At 33.4% G+C, this 16050-nt stretch overlaps 1 protein-coding gene across 1 annotated transcript in view; it reads left to right on the forward strand.

The window, feature by feature from the left end:
- The window catches only part of LOC112027252 (plasma membrane ATPase 4), an 18328-nt gene extending 8780 nt beyond the window's left edge, over window positions 1-9548 (forward strand). Inside the window, exons 2-16 of the mRNA XM_024059918.2 lie at window positions 4287-4406; window positions 4524-4760; window positions 5348-6109; window positions 6249-6371; window positions 6472-6576; window positions 6710-6854; window positions 6948-7112; window positions 7225-7463; window positions 7549-7581; window positions 7674-7755; window positions 7867-8027; window positions 8130-8303; window positions 8400-8582; window positions 8692-8873; window positions 9000-9548. Of these exons, the coding sequence (XP_023915686.1) occupies window positions 4287-4406; window positions 4524-4760; window positions 5348-6109; window positions 6249-6371; window positions 6472-6576; window positions 6710-6854; window positions 6948-7112; window positions 7225-7463; window positions 7549-7581; window positions 7674-7755; window positions 7867-8027; window positions 8130-8303; window positions 8400-8582; window positions 8692-8873; window positions 9000-9096 (2808 nt within the window). The 3' untranslated portion in view covers window positions 9097-9548. The remainder of the gene's footprint in view (window positions 1-4286; window positions 4407-4523; window positions 4761-5347; window positions 6110-6248; window positions 6372-6471; window positions 6577-6709; window positions 6855-6947; window positions 7113-7224; window positions 7464-7548; window positions 7582-7673; window positions 7756-7866; window positions 8028-8129; window positions 8304-8399; window positions 8583-8691; window positions 8874-8999) is intronic.
- Window positions 9549-16050: the final 6502 nt, after the last annotated feature.

Below are 16050 nucleotides of genomic sequence, written 5' to 3' on the forward strand. Positions count from 1 at the left end.
ACTCTCTCCTTTCTTCTTTATGTTTCACAAATTTCCATTCCTTTTTCATTTTTTTTTTTTTTTTTTTTATAATTTTTTTTTTTTTTTTTTTTTTTTTTTTTTTTTTTTTTTTTTTTTTTTAAGATTAAGATCAAGTGCTATAACTCTTAGTGGCTAAGATTAAGAGTTAAAAAACAAAAAAAGTAATTTTCAATCTTAACCATTGAATAAAAAAAGTGAAAGTGGTAAAAAGTTTTTGTGAGTGGGGAGGAGATAATTATACTAGGTATTGCTCCTGATCTCGATTCCTCTTTTATAGGCAAAAAGAGTATTTCTAGACAATAACTACCCCCACAAAGCAAGGAAGAAGTTCCTTATAGTTTCCACCAAAGTTACAAGTTTCTTCAAGCCTTCTATGCAATGGACAACTGAGCAGCTAGTTTTTTCCAACAAATTTACCAATCGTCAATGAATAGTTGGGCTATTTGCCACACGGCATAATTTGTCAAATCACGTGCAGTGTGCCTACCAAATTGATATTTAATACATGCATGGTTACCAATTTACATGTGTAATCATCTCTAAGATTACAAGTGGCTCTATGCCAGATATAACTCTAACTATTATTGATCAATAAATCACTTACTCGATTTTATTATTATTAAGCCTTTGATATCGAGACAATAGTGGTTGAATTTTGTTCACAAAACCACATTTTGGTCTCCACCAAATCAATATTTTCTTTATTATATGTACAAATTTATGGTCTTAATGATCCTTTACATAAAATATCGAGACAATAGTGGTTGAATTTTGTTCACAAAACCACATTTTGGTCTCCACCAAATCAATATTTTCTTTATTATATGTACAAATTTATGGTCTTAATGATCCTTTACATAAAATGTTGCACTTTGAAGCATGATACAGTCCTTTATAGTGCACATAATGTCTCATTTGCACCACATGCAATAGACTCATACCCAAAAAAATAATGTAATTTTTGAATCACGTGATGCTATCTTTCATGAGGAAAAATTTCCTTTTAGATCTAAAAATAGTGGGGGCAAAGAAGTTAGAGAAAATGTGTTATCTAATCTAACCCTAGTTCTACTCCTTATTCACAAAATCAAGAAAATCTTGAAATTGAACTTAGGAGTAAAAGAGCTAGAGTTGAAAAAGATTTTGGCCTTGATCAATAATAGTTAGAATTATATCTGGCGTAGAGCCACTTGTAATCTTAGAGATGATTAAACATGTAAATTGGTAACCATGCATGTATTAAATATCAATTTGGTAGGCACACTGCACGTGATTTGACAAATTATGCCGTGTGGCAAATAGCCTTACTATTCATTGACGATTGGTAAATTTGTTGGAAAAAGCTACGTACTCAGTTATCCATTGCATAGAAGGCTTGAAGAAACTTGTAACTCAGGTGGAAACTGTAAGAAAATTCTTCCTTGCTTTGTGTGGATAGTTATTGCCTAGAAATACTATTTTTGCAAAGAGGGTTTGAGCTTGCGTGCAATACCCAGTTGAATAAATCATCCCCTTTCCACTCACAAAAACTTTTTATCACTTTCACTTTATTTTTTTTTTTCAATGGTTAAGATTGAATTTTTTTTTTTTGAACTCTTAATCTTAGCCACTAAGAGCTATAGCACTTGATCTTAATCCATTAAAAAAAAAAAAAAATTCTCATGAAGAAATGACACAAATCTCCACTCATTGACTGCTTGTACAGAGAATTATGTATTGTTATTATTGTATACGTTAACATGAGAGAACTTCCTACGTATGTACCAAATTTCTAAGAAACCATTGATGAAAATAAGTCATTTCCCCTTTCTTTTAATAATTTTTTAATCTTAGAAATTAAAGTCAAATTTTTAAATATATATATATATATATATAGTTCTATTATTGTCCCCGTGACTTCTATTTTTAGTGTATTTTAAACCCCATTGGGAAAGTGACTCAATGAGTGACACTTCATTTTCTGACTTTTAAATCTTTGGTCCTATTTGATAGACACAAGGCATGTATAGCCGCATAGGCGTGCTAAAATCTTACGCTAAAGGTTTGGATATATAACCTGAAGAGGAAAATTGAAACTACAAAAATTATATTTTACCTAAATTTTCATCTCTAGGCAGTTTGGATATATAACCTGGAGAAGTAGGTGCGGCTCATACGTATTGGAAAGATAACTATCCCAACATATTTTAATTTTTATTTTTGCAAAACAAAGTGACTAATCCAGGATTGACACCAAGATGAATCAAAATTAAAATAATGAAGATAATTTGATTATGACTATAAGCTTGTATTAAAGTCAAATCTTGGAAGCTCTTAAGTTAACAGCCCAATACATATGCGCCCAGTTTCCCATTTGGATGAGAGACTTCTTCCCTAGAATAGAGTAGAGATTCCGTATATTATTTAGAGGAGTAGGTTTGTAAAGGTGAAGGCTATCGTCATTTGTTTTATTGAAACACGACACATAAATGTGGGCTGCTTGTCATATATGGGATTCTATTATTGACAGAGATAAGGTTTTTGTGGGGTTTCGGTTATCTCAACTGATAAAGTCTCTGATTGTTGAATAAGAGATTTAGGGTTATTTTTTTTTTTTTTTTTTTTTTGGGTCCCTTATTTTATTACCCTTTTGAGTCTTCACACTGAAAAAACACACCCACGTTTTATTGAAACTTGAGCGCGTGGAATACACGGACCAATCAAATCACATAGTGGAAAAGTGGGCACAAACAAATTCTTGTGATATGATATTGTCACGGCCTGAGTCAACTCTTTTCTGACTAGCTACCACCCGAGGCTGCAATTTTCAGAGACCTTTTTATTAGCACCACCACCGTTTTTGTCACAATTTTGTTATAAAATATTTTGAATGGTAAAAAAAAAATAGTATTTCGATGTGAAAAATTAACATACAATCAATTATAATTTATCACAAAATAAAATAGTGAAATTGATGTGAAAATGACAAACAATCAATTGCAAATTGTTACACAAAATAGTAGTGAAAAAATTTATTATTATTGATTTTTTTTATTCAAACTCTGCTAGTTAATTCATTTATTTTTTCATGTGTGATTCTTTCATTAATGTTCATGTACTGGCTCGTTCATCTATGTTCTGAGACTGAACCTCAATATATATATATATATATATATATATTGAGACAAATTTAATGACTGTTTTCCAAAAGGTTTCACAGAAATGAAAATAATCATCTACCAAAATACTACTGATCATATAAAAAAAAAAGGACTAAGATCCACGTAATTGTTTTTGTTTTTTCTACGATTTTGTAAAGAAAAGAAAAAATTAGGATTACAAAATATTTCATAATTTTTTGTCATAACTTTAATATAGTATAGTATAAGTAATGGAGAAAAACTAGTGATTCTACATGTAAATGATAAACAATTACCTACAGTTTGCCACATTAAATTTATAGTTAAAAAGCTGTAAAATAGTTTATGCTGCTAGAGTTTCATTTTATGCATCTGAACCACTCATTTGAAACACTGGGTTTAAAATTCTCTGTACTAGTTCTAGAGTTTCATTTTTTGTTCACTGATTGTATACCATATAATAAATACATATTTTTTTTGTCTAAACTTTAAACTTGATTATTTTATAGCGTTAAAATTATATATATATATATATATATAAAAGGTGTGACAGAGTATGATTGAAAACTCAGTGCACGCTAAAAGATTTTTATTATTATTATTTTGGATTCTATTGATGAGCTGACTTTACTGTCTACCTGCTGAAGTTGATTTTGTTTTGTTTTGTTTGTTTTTATTTTATTTTATAAGAACCGGTTAAGTTGGAGTTTTATATAGTTTTTTTGTTTTTAACCTTGAAAGCTAAATCATAATTTTTTATGCGAAGTCCCTTGAAAATTTTTTATTTTTTATACAAAGAAATAAGTTATTTTCTCTTTCTTTTTTAAATTACACCAAGGACTTTAACACGTCCTTTGTTTTCACTTTTCACTATTCAAATCCCTTCATCTTCAATGATTGATTTTTTTTTTTTTTTTTTAAATTTCTCTTAAAAGATTCAATGATTGAGAAAAAGTAATTTTAATATGCCATTAGTAACTTAAGCAGTTGCAAGTTAACTCCATGATAACATAGACAAATTTGGTAATATATGCAGCAGCACCTTATACTTAAAAATGATTCAATATAAAGTAGTATCTGCTTAACTTAGGTGTACTGAATGCTGAGTTTTGATTTCAATTTGTCCTGGCAATTCTTTGTATACAGGAAAAGGTCCCCATTGAGGAAGTGTTTGCGCAGTTAAAATGTACACACGAAGGTTTGAGCACGGCAGAAGGAGAAAGCCGGCTTCAAATATTTGGACCCAACAAACTAGAAGAGAAAAAGGTCTTTTTTTTAGTTTGTGATTGATATATATTGACTATCTACAAGTTTTCATGAAAAAAATGTCTATAATTCTGATAGTCTAATGGTGTATGTGTATGTTTGAATTTAAATAAACAGGAAAGCAAATTTCTCAAGTTTCTGGGGTTCATGTGGAATCCCCTATCATGGGTCATGGAATCTGCTGCTATAATGGCAATTGCATTGGCAAATGGTGGCGGAAAGCCCCCGGATTGGCAAGACTTTGTGGGTATTTTTGCCCTGCTTGTCATCAACTCCACCATCAGTTTTATTGAGGAAAACAATGCCGGGAATGCTGCTGCGGCTCTCATGGCAGGTCTTGCTCCTAAGACTAAGGTAATAACACTAACTATATGTAGAGATTGTAGACAGCAATGTAGATAGCGACCTTTTTTAGATAGATGATTTGTAATGATTGTCCTTATGCAACTACGAATGTATAACCACTAGTTTCTGGGGTCTTTCGTGTGTTTGGATGTAACTTTTTTATGAAAGTTTATTTGCTTATTTACTGAAACTGGTTAAAGTATAATTATATATTTTTAAAGTAAGGTTTTAAAAAGTTGTACATAAGTAAATAAGCTAAAAAACTAAAAGAAAAAGCTTATGCCAAATAGACATTATGTGAATTTGCCTTGTGATGTATATACACAATGAAGAACTTTTTGGCTAAAGAAGCTTTGGCTCTCTTAACTTGACAGCATTTTTGTTTACTAGGAGAGGATGCATAGGTTGAGCATACTTATGAGACTAATAAAAAGTAAAATACAATTAAATCGTTGTTTTGATAATTTGAAACTGTTGTGAGCAAGGCAATTCATTAATATGGCTACAGGTTATTAATCCTATAGGCATGATTAAATGGGCCATGTGTTCTGCAAAGTGTAAGCTTCATCTCATGTTTCTTGGTGATTTACTTGTAGGTGCTTAGGGATGGTAAATGGTGCGAGGAGGAAGCTGCAATTCTGGTTCCAGGAGACATCATTAGTGTCAAATTGGGAGACATCATCCCTGCTGATGCTCGTCTTCTTGAGGGTGATCCTTTAAAGGTTGATCAATCTGCCCTCACTGGTGAATCACTTCCCGTGACCAAGAATCCAGGAGATGAAATTTTCTCTGGCTCAACTTGTAAGCAAGGTGAAATTGAAGCTGTAGTTATTGCTACTGGCGTTCATACTTTCTTTGGGAAGGCAGCACATCTTGTGGATAGCACACAAAATGTTGGACACTTCCAGTTGGTGCTTTCTTCTATTGGGAATTTCTGTATTTGTTCCATTGCGGTTGGAATGGTTATTGAGATCATAGTCATGTACCCAATTCAGCACCGCCAGTATAGAAAAGGAATTGACAATCTTTTGGTTCTCTTGATTGGAGGCATCCCCATTGCCATGCCCACTGTCTTGTCTGTGACAATGGCCATTGGGTCTCACAAACTGTCTCAGCAGGGCGCCATCACTAAGCGAATGACTGCAATTGAAGAGATGGCTGGTATGGATGTACTTTGCAGTGACAAGACAGGGACACTAACACTCAACAAACTTAGTGTTGACAAAAACATAGTTGAGGTGTTTGCAAAGGGAGTAGATAAGGACCATGTGATCTTGCTTGCTGCAAGGGCTTCTAGAACTGAAAACCAGGATGCCATTGATGCTGCCATTGTTGGAATGCTTGCTGACCCTAAGGAGGTATAACTTAATATCTATATATATATATATATATATTTTTTTTTTCCCTTAGCATTGTAGTTGTCGATGTGTAGTTTGAACATTGAAGTAGAAATCTTTGAACAATGATGATTATGTTTTATTGAATATGTCTATGCAGGCTCGGGCTGGTATTAGAGAGGTGCACTTCTTTCCTTTCAATCCTGTGGACAAGAGAACTGCTTTGACATATGTTGATGGCGAGGGAAATTGGCACCGAGCAAGCAAAGGTGCCCCTGAGCAGGTAACCTTGATCCTTTATTCACTTAGCCCAACATTTGAAGACACTATTTGAGAGGTCACTAGTCATGCCATTTTCTTAACTAATTAATTTTTGTAAATAGATCCTGACCCTTTGCAACTGCAAAGAGGATTTTAAGAGGAAGGCTTTTTCTGTTATCGATAAGTTTGCTGAGCGTGGACTTCGATCATTGGCTGTTGCTAGACAGGTTTTTACTAACAATCTTGATGATTTAATGACTAATACTGTTTTGTATCTCTTCATTAATAATATTTATAATAATAAAAAAATCTTATTATTTCTTCTCTGATTTTTTGTTTTTCACTTTTATTTTTTGGCAGGTAGTTCCAGAGAAAACTAAGGAAAGTCCTGGCAGTCCATGGCAGTTTGTTGGTTTGTTGCCCCTCTTTGATCCTCCAAGACATGACAGTGCAGAAACCATCCGCCAGGCTCTCAATCTTGGTGTTAATGTCAAGATGATTACTGGTAATAACAAATTTTTTCTTCCAATGCAATACACATTCTTTCTTTCTTCAGTAATGCTCACTTGTACTATTGTACTATTACTTCAATTTGTAGGTGATCAACTTGCCATAGCAAAGGAAACTGGCCGTAGACTTGGAATGGGAACAAACATGTACCCATCTGCTTCTTTACTAGGTCAACACAAGGATGAAAGCATTGCTGGCCTTCCTGTTGAAGAGTTAATTGAAAAGGCAGATGGATTTGCTGGAGTATTTCCAGGTTGGTGCTTTTATTATTTTGGCTGGCTACAAACAAGAAATTTGAATTTCAGTATATAGTTTTCTGGATAAAGTATTTCTTCTGGCACTAATGGCTCCTTTCCACTGTATAGAGCACAAATATGAAATTGTGAAGAAGTTGCAAGAGAGCAAGCACATTTGTGGAATGACTGGAGATGGTGTCAATGATGCCCCTGCTTTGAAGAAGGCAGATATTGGAATAGCCGTTGCTGATGCTACCGATGCTGCAAGAGGTGCTTCTGACATTGTTCTAACAGAACCTGGGTTGAGTGTTATTATCAGTGCAGTGCTAACTAGCAGAGCTATATTCCAAAGAATGAAGAACTACACAGTTAGTTGCTCTCTTTTCTTCTTTACCATGTTCTAAGTTTTCATTTGAGTGAAGATTTTAACTTCCTCTAATTTTACTTTTGCAGATTTATGCAGTCTCCATCACCATTCGTATAGTGGTACGTAGATACTATTGCTTTCAAACTATTTAAGTAGTTATTAAAGAATGAGAGATGATTAACATGGTTTTTCTGTTTATTCCTAATTGCAGTTTGGTTTCATGCTCATTGCTCTGATATGGAAATTTGACTTCTCTCCATTCATGGTTCTGATCATTGCCATTCTAAATGATGGTGAGTTCTTAAAGAGTACTTTTTGTTTTCAAAATTATTTAACAATCTCTCTCATTCTTTGTGCTATACAGCTTGATTAGTGTTGACGCCATATATTTTTATATTTCTTAGGAACAATTATGACAATCTCAAAGGATAGAGTGGTGCCATCTCCTCTGCCAGATAGCTGGAAACTGAAGGAGATATTTGCTACAGGGGTTGTTCTTGGAGGTTACTTGGCATTGATGACTGTCATATTCTTCTGGTTAATGCATAAAACTGACTTCTTCCCTGTACGAGATAAATTCATTTCTAATGTGTAAATATACTATCATGGGTGTTTTCTTTATGTTTATGACCTTGAACTAATATGATATCTGTTCTTATGCTTTCAGGAGAAATTTGGTGTGAGACACATAAAGGATGACACCGATCAAATGATGGCTGCTTTATACCTGCAAGTGAGTATTGTGAGCCAGGCCCTCATATTTGTGACTCGATCACGCAGCTGGTCCTATGTTGAACGCCCTGGAAGTCTCTTACTCAGTGCGTTCTGTATTGCACAATTGGTAAGAATGACGGTGCCATTTATTCCTTTTATGAAACTCTTTTCAATGCAGCATTTTGATATGTTAGAAGAAGCTAACAGATTATGGTGTTCTCAGGTTGCAACTCTCATAGCTGTATATGCCGACTGGAGCTTTGCAAAGATAAAAGGAATGGGTTGGGGATGGGCTGGAGTCATCTGGCTTTACAGTATCATCTTCTATATTCCACTTGACTTCATAAAGTTTGCCATCCGCTACATCCTAAGTGGGAAGGCTTGGACAAACATGATAGAAAACAAGGTTTAATTTCATTTTTGTTTCTGAAAGTAGAATTATGCATTTAGCTAGTTGGATGAGTGAACTGAACTTCAATTTACTTTTTGTTGTCATTTTGAATTCTATGTAACAGACTGCCTTTACCACCAAGAAAGATTATGGAAAGGGAGAGAGAGAAGCTCAATGGGCTCATGCTCAAAGGACCTTACATGGGCTTCAACCACCAGAAACTACTAATCTCTTCCATGAGAAGAACAGCTACAGGGAGCTGTCTGAGATTGCTGAGCAGGCCAAGCGACGAGCTGAGGTTGCAAGGTAAGCCAACATTTTTTTTTTTTAAGCAGAATTTTTATTAGTGTTTAACTTATGAGATTTAGTATCTTCCACCATGAATCAATATTCTAAGAAAGTACACCTGTATTTTTGTGCGCGTGGTTATAGGCTTCGGGAGCTTCACACACTCAAGGGGCATGTTGAGTCAGTGGTGAAGCTGAAAGGACTGGACATTGATACGATCCAGCAGCATTACACAGTGTGAAAACTCAGAAGCAACAATTCCTCGAGGGGAGAAAGGGCTGCGATATATTGTGCCCAAACCAATGAGAGAAACAAAGGCTTAACTAGTTAAACCTTACTAGATAGGAGAGCATGTTTGTGCTACAACTCTCCCAGTTTGTTTACTTTTCCTTTTACTTTGAATGACACAAGAAAACTTGTGTTTGGTTTCTTCTTGCTCTGACTTAGGAGCAGAGTAATGCACTTGTTACACAGTTTTCTAGTTTCAAGTTCATCTTCTTCCTTCTCCTAGGCCTTGGCGCTTCCTATCTTAATCTTTTGATTGTCTCTCCGTGTTGTATGCCGTCGTCGCATCATGACATGGCGATGATCAAATGTAAACATAATATTGAGATAACTGGACCTGAGAATAAGAATACATGGAATTTCCATGGCACTGTAGACATTCTGGATTTATTGAGGACTTTCCTAACATTTCTTGTTTTGGTAACTACCTTACGTTCAGAAATTTAGACCTTGATTGATTTTAGTAATTAACTATGTTGATTAATTATTTTAATTATGCAATTTTCCAATTTGACATGTGATAGTCACAACCATATTGCAAAAGTAGAATATAGTGAAAAGTAAATTTAATACTCGCGCTATGGTTACAAGGGAAAAACCCTACTGGTTTGTACCTTACTACCAAGCTGAAGAATCCACAAGACAAAATGAAAGTTTACAAAACAATAATATCTCAATCTTATTATTGTTACCTATAATAGAACTTTACTCACATGAGCACATGCAAATCTAACCCGGTTGGACTCTTTTATCTTGTGGATCTCTTCAACAACTTGATTGCAGTAGTCTTTGTGCAAGAACTTCACTACGAACACTCCTTGATTTGCATTTAAGTCCTGGAGACGATGCTTGGTGCAAACCCTTGGAACACAGTTGTCACAACAAGATCTCTTCACACAATGTTCTCTCCATGTTTATGATGACCTAACATAAGTTTATATATGCTTTGGAACCCTAGTGCAAGGATTCCTATGTCTTTGGTCATCATTGGCCGCAACCTATGAAAACAAATTTCTCGAGACTCAACCAATCAATTGGTGTCAAGTTTGGAGTAGGGGTTTAATCAAGCTCAATCGATTAGCTGTAGTGGAGCCTATAGTCGAGGCAACATAAACTCTTCTTGAGCAAATTCTTGTGCCTTCAATGTGGAACTTCAAGCCCTAATCTAGACACTAAAATTAAAACTCAATTACATCTAAAATAAGGTTTTAGATACAGATTTTCCAACATAAATTACATTTTGACTCTAACACCTTAAATATGTACTGGAAAAATGCTAAAATAATGTCTAATTCTGATAGAAACAAGATTGTGTAGGGGATTTAGATATTTGGAAGCTAGTCATTTCAAATATATTAATACTAAAAATATTACAAATTTTACTACATAGTAATTGTTAGATTTTCACGATATAATAAATAAATTTTTAAATTACTTTTTTTTATGATACATCGATTTATAAATAATATTTAGTAAAATTCATAGTAACCCTAGCATTATTAATTCAAATATTGTTATGCTATCAATTAAAAAAGTGATTGTAATGAGCCCAAATTTTGGTCACTACTAATTGTTGGGAGAGTTTTCAAAGTTTGCTACAATTAGTTGGCTGGTGAATTTAAATACATTTAAGAGTTGTGAAGGAGTTATTTGTTACACTCAAATAGTTACATGCAATTAGAGCCAACTGAACCAAGGCCAACTTGTATAAATACTTGTCACAAGTGCTAAACATGAATAAGAAACTTGTTATGAAATTTTTCACTCTTTCCTTTCATTCTCATTATATTCTATCTTTTCTTTTTCTTCTTCAATGGTGACTACCTCGAATTATATTTGTCAATCCTTGAATCTTCGTGGATTCCTCAAGACCTAAGGTTGTAGTTAACCATTACATTTGGTACTAGAATGGCCAAAGGAACTCAATTCCCTTAGTGGACTAAATCCATTATTTGCATGAAGAAACAACACTATTTGTTCGTTTAGACCCCTTAAACCAGATTGTTTAACCTAATTTATTGACCAAGTGATTACTTAAATTAATTATTCAAATCTAGGTTAAACCCAAATATATCACATTATGCAAAGATGCAGAAAAGTAAATAACACACGATATGATAACTTAAGAAAACCAATGAAATGAGCCGTTTCAAGGTAAAAACTTGGGGATGATTTAGCCTAACTATTCTCAAGGTAAACCAAATCCACTATAAGAGAATTGAAGTTTTTACAATCAGATTTAATCCTAAATCTATTACTACCTCCAATAGTAACGTACTGACATGACTATGTGCAAGTTCTGAATCCATGGACTCCTTCTCTTCTTGAATTTACACCAACACAAGCAGCCTTGCTTGTGACTTTGAGATCTCACTCAAAGGTTTCAGATCACCATTAGTAATGATCTTGATGTAACAACTATATTCTACCAATAGTTGATTGTAGTTTTGGCTCCGATAGATTCTTATGTAGTCAGAAGGTATAAAACCTCTCAAATCTCACAAAGAGTAATATACAAAAGGTTTTTAGCACTACAAAATATGGTTAGAGTTTTTCCTTTTATATGTGGAGAAGTTTAGATAAAACCCTAAACGTTTTCACAGGTTTGGGCTTATTTGAAAAACTGCAAAAAAAACTGGACCTAAGATTTTCAATCTGTTGAGCCTAATTCTCAATCAGTCGAGCAAGGTAGAATCACACTCCCTTTTTTTGAACTCAACTAAACTTGAACCTTTGAAACACGCACATTTAAGCATTGCCTAAACACTTAGACTAGACATGTTTTGTTCTCAGTTTACCAACACAATACAAAAATGATTCTAAATATTTAAATATAAATCTTTAGAACCTAACAAACACAATTATCAACAAAAGATCTTGGAAGCGCTAGCAAATTAGGTTAACCAGCTCCATTAATGTCTTAAATCTCTAACTAAAAACACAACACATGGGTCAAGAACCCATTGGGGAAATAGACGTTCCAATAGGTAATAGAGGCAACCATCAGTAAGTAATGAAATTGGACCACCCAAGTTTGGAGGGCAAAATCCTTCTACTTGGAGAACAAGGCCAATCTTATGGTTTCTTTCCACATGAAGAATGAAGCCTTGGTAGGGTTTCAAGATGCAAAAGAATAAAGTGCTTTTATTAGTTGGAAAGCCTTTATGAGAGCTTAAAACTAGATTTGGCCATACTTCCTATGATTATCCGAAAAAATACCTCACAAGAATCAGGCAAAGATCTATTGTGACAATGTATAGGCTCAATTTGAGAACATATCCAATAAGGTTGAAAGGCCTATATGAAGACCACAATTTGAGTTATTTCTTGAGTGTTTTGAGGGATGAGATTAAGCTACTAGTAAGGTGTTAAATCCCATATCCTTGAATGTATTTGGGCTAACCAAGATTAAGGAAGAATATGTATTAAGCAACAAAAGGACCATAAAGTTGATACCTCTAATCAAGAAAGGCCATCCATATAGGCTCTCCCAATATTAATTAGAAACAAAGAATCCCAGTCCAAAAGATTTCACCAACACAAAAAGAAGAAAGAAGAAAGAACGGGTCATGATACTTTTGTGATGAAAAGTGCAATGTGGGGGCTTCAATGAAAAACCCTCCACACTATATTTAATAGGGGATTACAACTATTCCAAGAAGAAAATAATTAGTAAAAGTAGAAGAGTTATATATAAAAGGAATTTAAGTCTTACATGAAGAAGCAAGATCTACTATGGAGTTGCCAAAATTCTTTGTGTATGCTTTAATAGGGAGTCCTAACTAAGAGAACTATAGGGCTTTTAGGGCAAATCAAAAGGCATTTGAATGTAAAATTGGTTGACACAAGGAGTACTAAGAATTTCTTGGATCCTTCCATTAAGACTCTAATACTGAGTTGCCCTTGACCAATTCACGGAAACTAAAAAATCAAGATAGCAAATGGATCAGTGATCAAAGTAAAGGGGTATGCACATTAGGTCCCCTTCACGTGCAAGGTAATACATTTTGTAGTGATATTTATATACTTATCTTGGGGGCTATGATATTGTGTTGGGAATCTAATGGTTAAGTACTTTAGGGCCTATATCATGTGATTTCCTATAAATGACCATGAGTTTTAACCCCGAAAGGAAGGGGATCATGCTACTAGGGGAAGGGATTATGTTATAAGGATAAAGCCTACATATTTAAGCATCCATGAAGGAAATAACTTCCTTAAACATCCAACTATTAAGAAAATAAGGTTGATATTATGGGTTTGTTTGAATACAACTTATTTTTGCTAAAACAGAAAACTGAAAATTGAAAACACTGTAACAAAATAATTTTTAAATGTGTAAATAGTGTTGTGGGACCTATTTTTAATATTTTTTTCTGAATAAAGTGGATGTGGGACCTATGAACAATAGTGAACAGTGCAATTTGTCTCCTCTGAAACACGTGCATGAAAAAAAAAAGAAAAAAAAAAAAAAAAACGTTGAAAACGCAAAAGCAGGAAACGCGGACACGGATCCAGATACTCACTATAAATAATTGCATTTTTTTTTTTTTTTTTTTTGGGCCCGCTTTTGCTGACTTTGTGAGACAAAAAATACTGTTCATGACAGTGCGTGCACTGTCCACGCATTGTTCATGTACTGTTTATCTATTAAAAAATATTAAAAATGGGTCCCACGATACTATTCATCCATTTAAAAATTATTTTGCTACAGTGTTTTCAGCAACAATCAGTTTTTAGCAACTTTCAGCAACAATAAGTTGTATCCAAATGGATCCAATGAGTTCCTATAGAACTTTAGTAAGGTATTTGAAACAACCAAAGGCTTAATCCTAGTTAAAATTCATGAACACTAAATTTATTTGAAAGAAAAAAAAATTAACAAATTGTGTTAGGCCTTATAGGTATCCTTACTACCAACAAAATGAGAGAAAAGATTATTAGTGAGCTATTAGAAATAAGATGTCCAACCAAAGATCTTTTTCAGTTTTTATTCTCTTGTATAGCTAGCAAAGAAAACTTATGATAGTTGGAGAATCTACATTGATTATAGAGTCCTTAACATGGACACCATCTCAGATAAATTACCTATATATGTTAATGGTGGATTAGCTTTTGAATGATCCTTTTAGGGAAACCATATTTTCTAAATTCTATTTGAGATGAAGTTACCACCAAATAAGGATGAAAGAGGGGAACATTTCAAACACAATCTTTTCATGCAAGGCAACTTATGATTTTTTGGTAACTCTTTTAGTCCTCTTTAATGCTCTTTTAAAACAACATTTCTTGTAAAAGAATGCTTGAATTCACAATAATAATATAAAATATTAAGGCAAGGGTTGAGCATTGTAAAAAAAAAAAAAAAAAATTCCATAATGAATAGTGTGCTATGTAGTAATTGGGGAGTAGATTTATTTTTGTTCAAGGAGAATTAGAGCATCGAATGTAATGCTTAGTCCTTAATGTTAGTTGGACAAAATTTAGTTACAAAATTAGTTGTAACCTAAGGTTATAATCGTACTCAATAAAATAAATATTACTTCATGAAGTAATATTTATTTTATTGTATATTCTTTATACTTTTAATACACATGTCAACTTTTATGTCAATTGAATATTATTTACTATATGATCTATAAGCTCATATTTTATACATAATTTTAAACTACAAAAAATTGCAATTTAAACAATTTATTAATGACATAGCAATTGATCTTTAATTTTATAAAAATTTTGCAAGCATAGAGAATATAAAAAGAAGATGTGGTCCAATGGTAGATTAGTTAAAATTCACTTTAATTAAAAAGATAATGAATAAGATTGTAACCTTAGACAACAACCAATTTTGTAGCTAAACTTTATCCATGTTAGTTCTATATGTTTTAGTCTTGGAAAACTATGTTAACTTTTGATTTTTTTTTTTTTTTTAATATCTTAGAGTTGCAATTGAAGATCAAGTTGAAAACTCAATGATTGCTCAAGAAAAGCTCAAGAATATGAAGATTCTGTAACATTGACTCCAATCTCAATTTCTTTCGAATGATCGAGTCTCGAACAACTCAAGAGTGTGAACTTTTTGTAATCTCAACTCCAAGCTCAATTCCTTTCAATCGATCGATTTACCTTGATAGCAATTAGATTGCAAATTTGCAAGCAAGACTGCGTGAATTAGCAACACAAAACGCCCAACAACTTGTTTGTTTAACACCAATTTGAGTCCTAGTTGTTGGGATATTAGGGGAAAATTATAAGTTGACCCAAGAGAGGTTTTTTAAGGAGAGAAAGACCAAATTATGTGGTTAAGGTTTTCTAACCAAGTTTCTCTCAATTGAATTTACCATACTGGAGAATTCAAGTAGATTTGAAGATCAAATAGTGAAGAAACTAAAGTCATATCACCTACTACTGACTTGCTACTATGAAGAAAACCTTCGAGAGGTTCTACGAGTTAGTCGAAGGTTCTAATCATTATCATAGGTACACCATTCGTGGAAGCAATTCATATTGTTGAAGACTCCAAACATTCTGGTGTAGTGACTTTTTTTTTTTTTTTTTTGGTGTAAATTATGTAGAGGTGGTAGAGTTTAGGAAAGGTTTTTTCCTTGGATTGTGAAATTTATCCTAGTGAATTTGCTTCATTAAGGAAGGTTTCCCACAGTAGTTTTTCCTTTGGAATAGTTTTTCCAACGGTTTTCCCTACATTACCAAATCGCCATGTCCATTGCGTTTGGTTTTGTGCGATTCGTGATGCATTATTTTGTCATTACATGCTTATATTGTTTACATGCATAATTGATATTTGACATAATTGGATTAATTTAACCACTTGGCTAATTCACTGATGTAATTCAATAATTGGGGTCTAAAATATTAACACTTACGATCCACTTTTTGATTGTTTTGGAGT

This window comes from Quercus suber, unplaced genomic scaffold, assembly GCF_002906115.3.
Source record: "Quercus suber isolate HL8 unplaced genomic scaffold, Cork oak 2.0 scaffold_120, whole genome shotgun sequence".
Lineage (NCBI taxonomy): Eukaryota > Viridiplantae > Streptophyta > Magnoliopsida > Fagales > Fagaceae > Quercus > Quercus suber.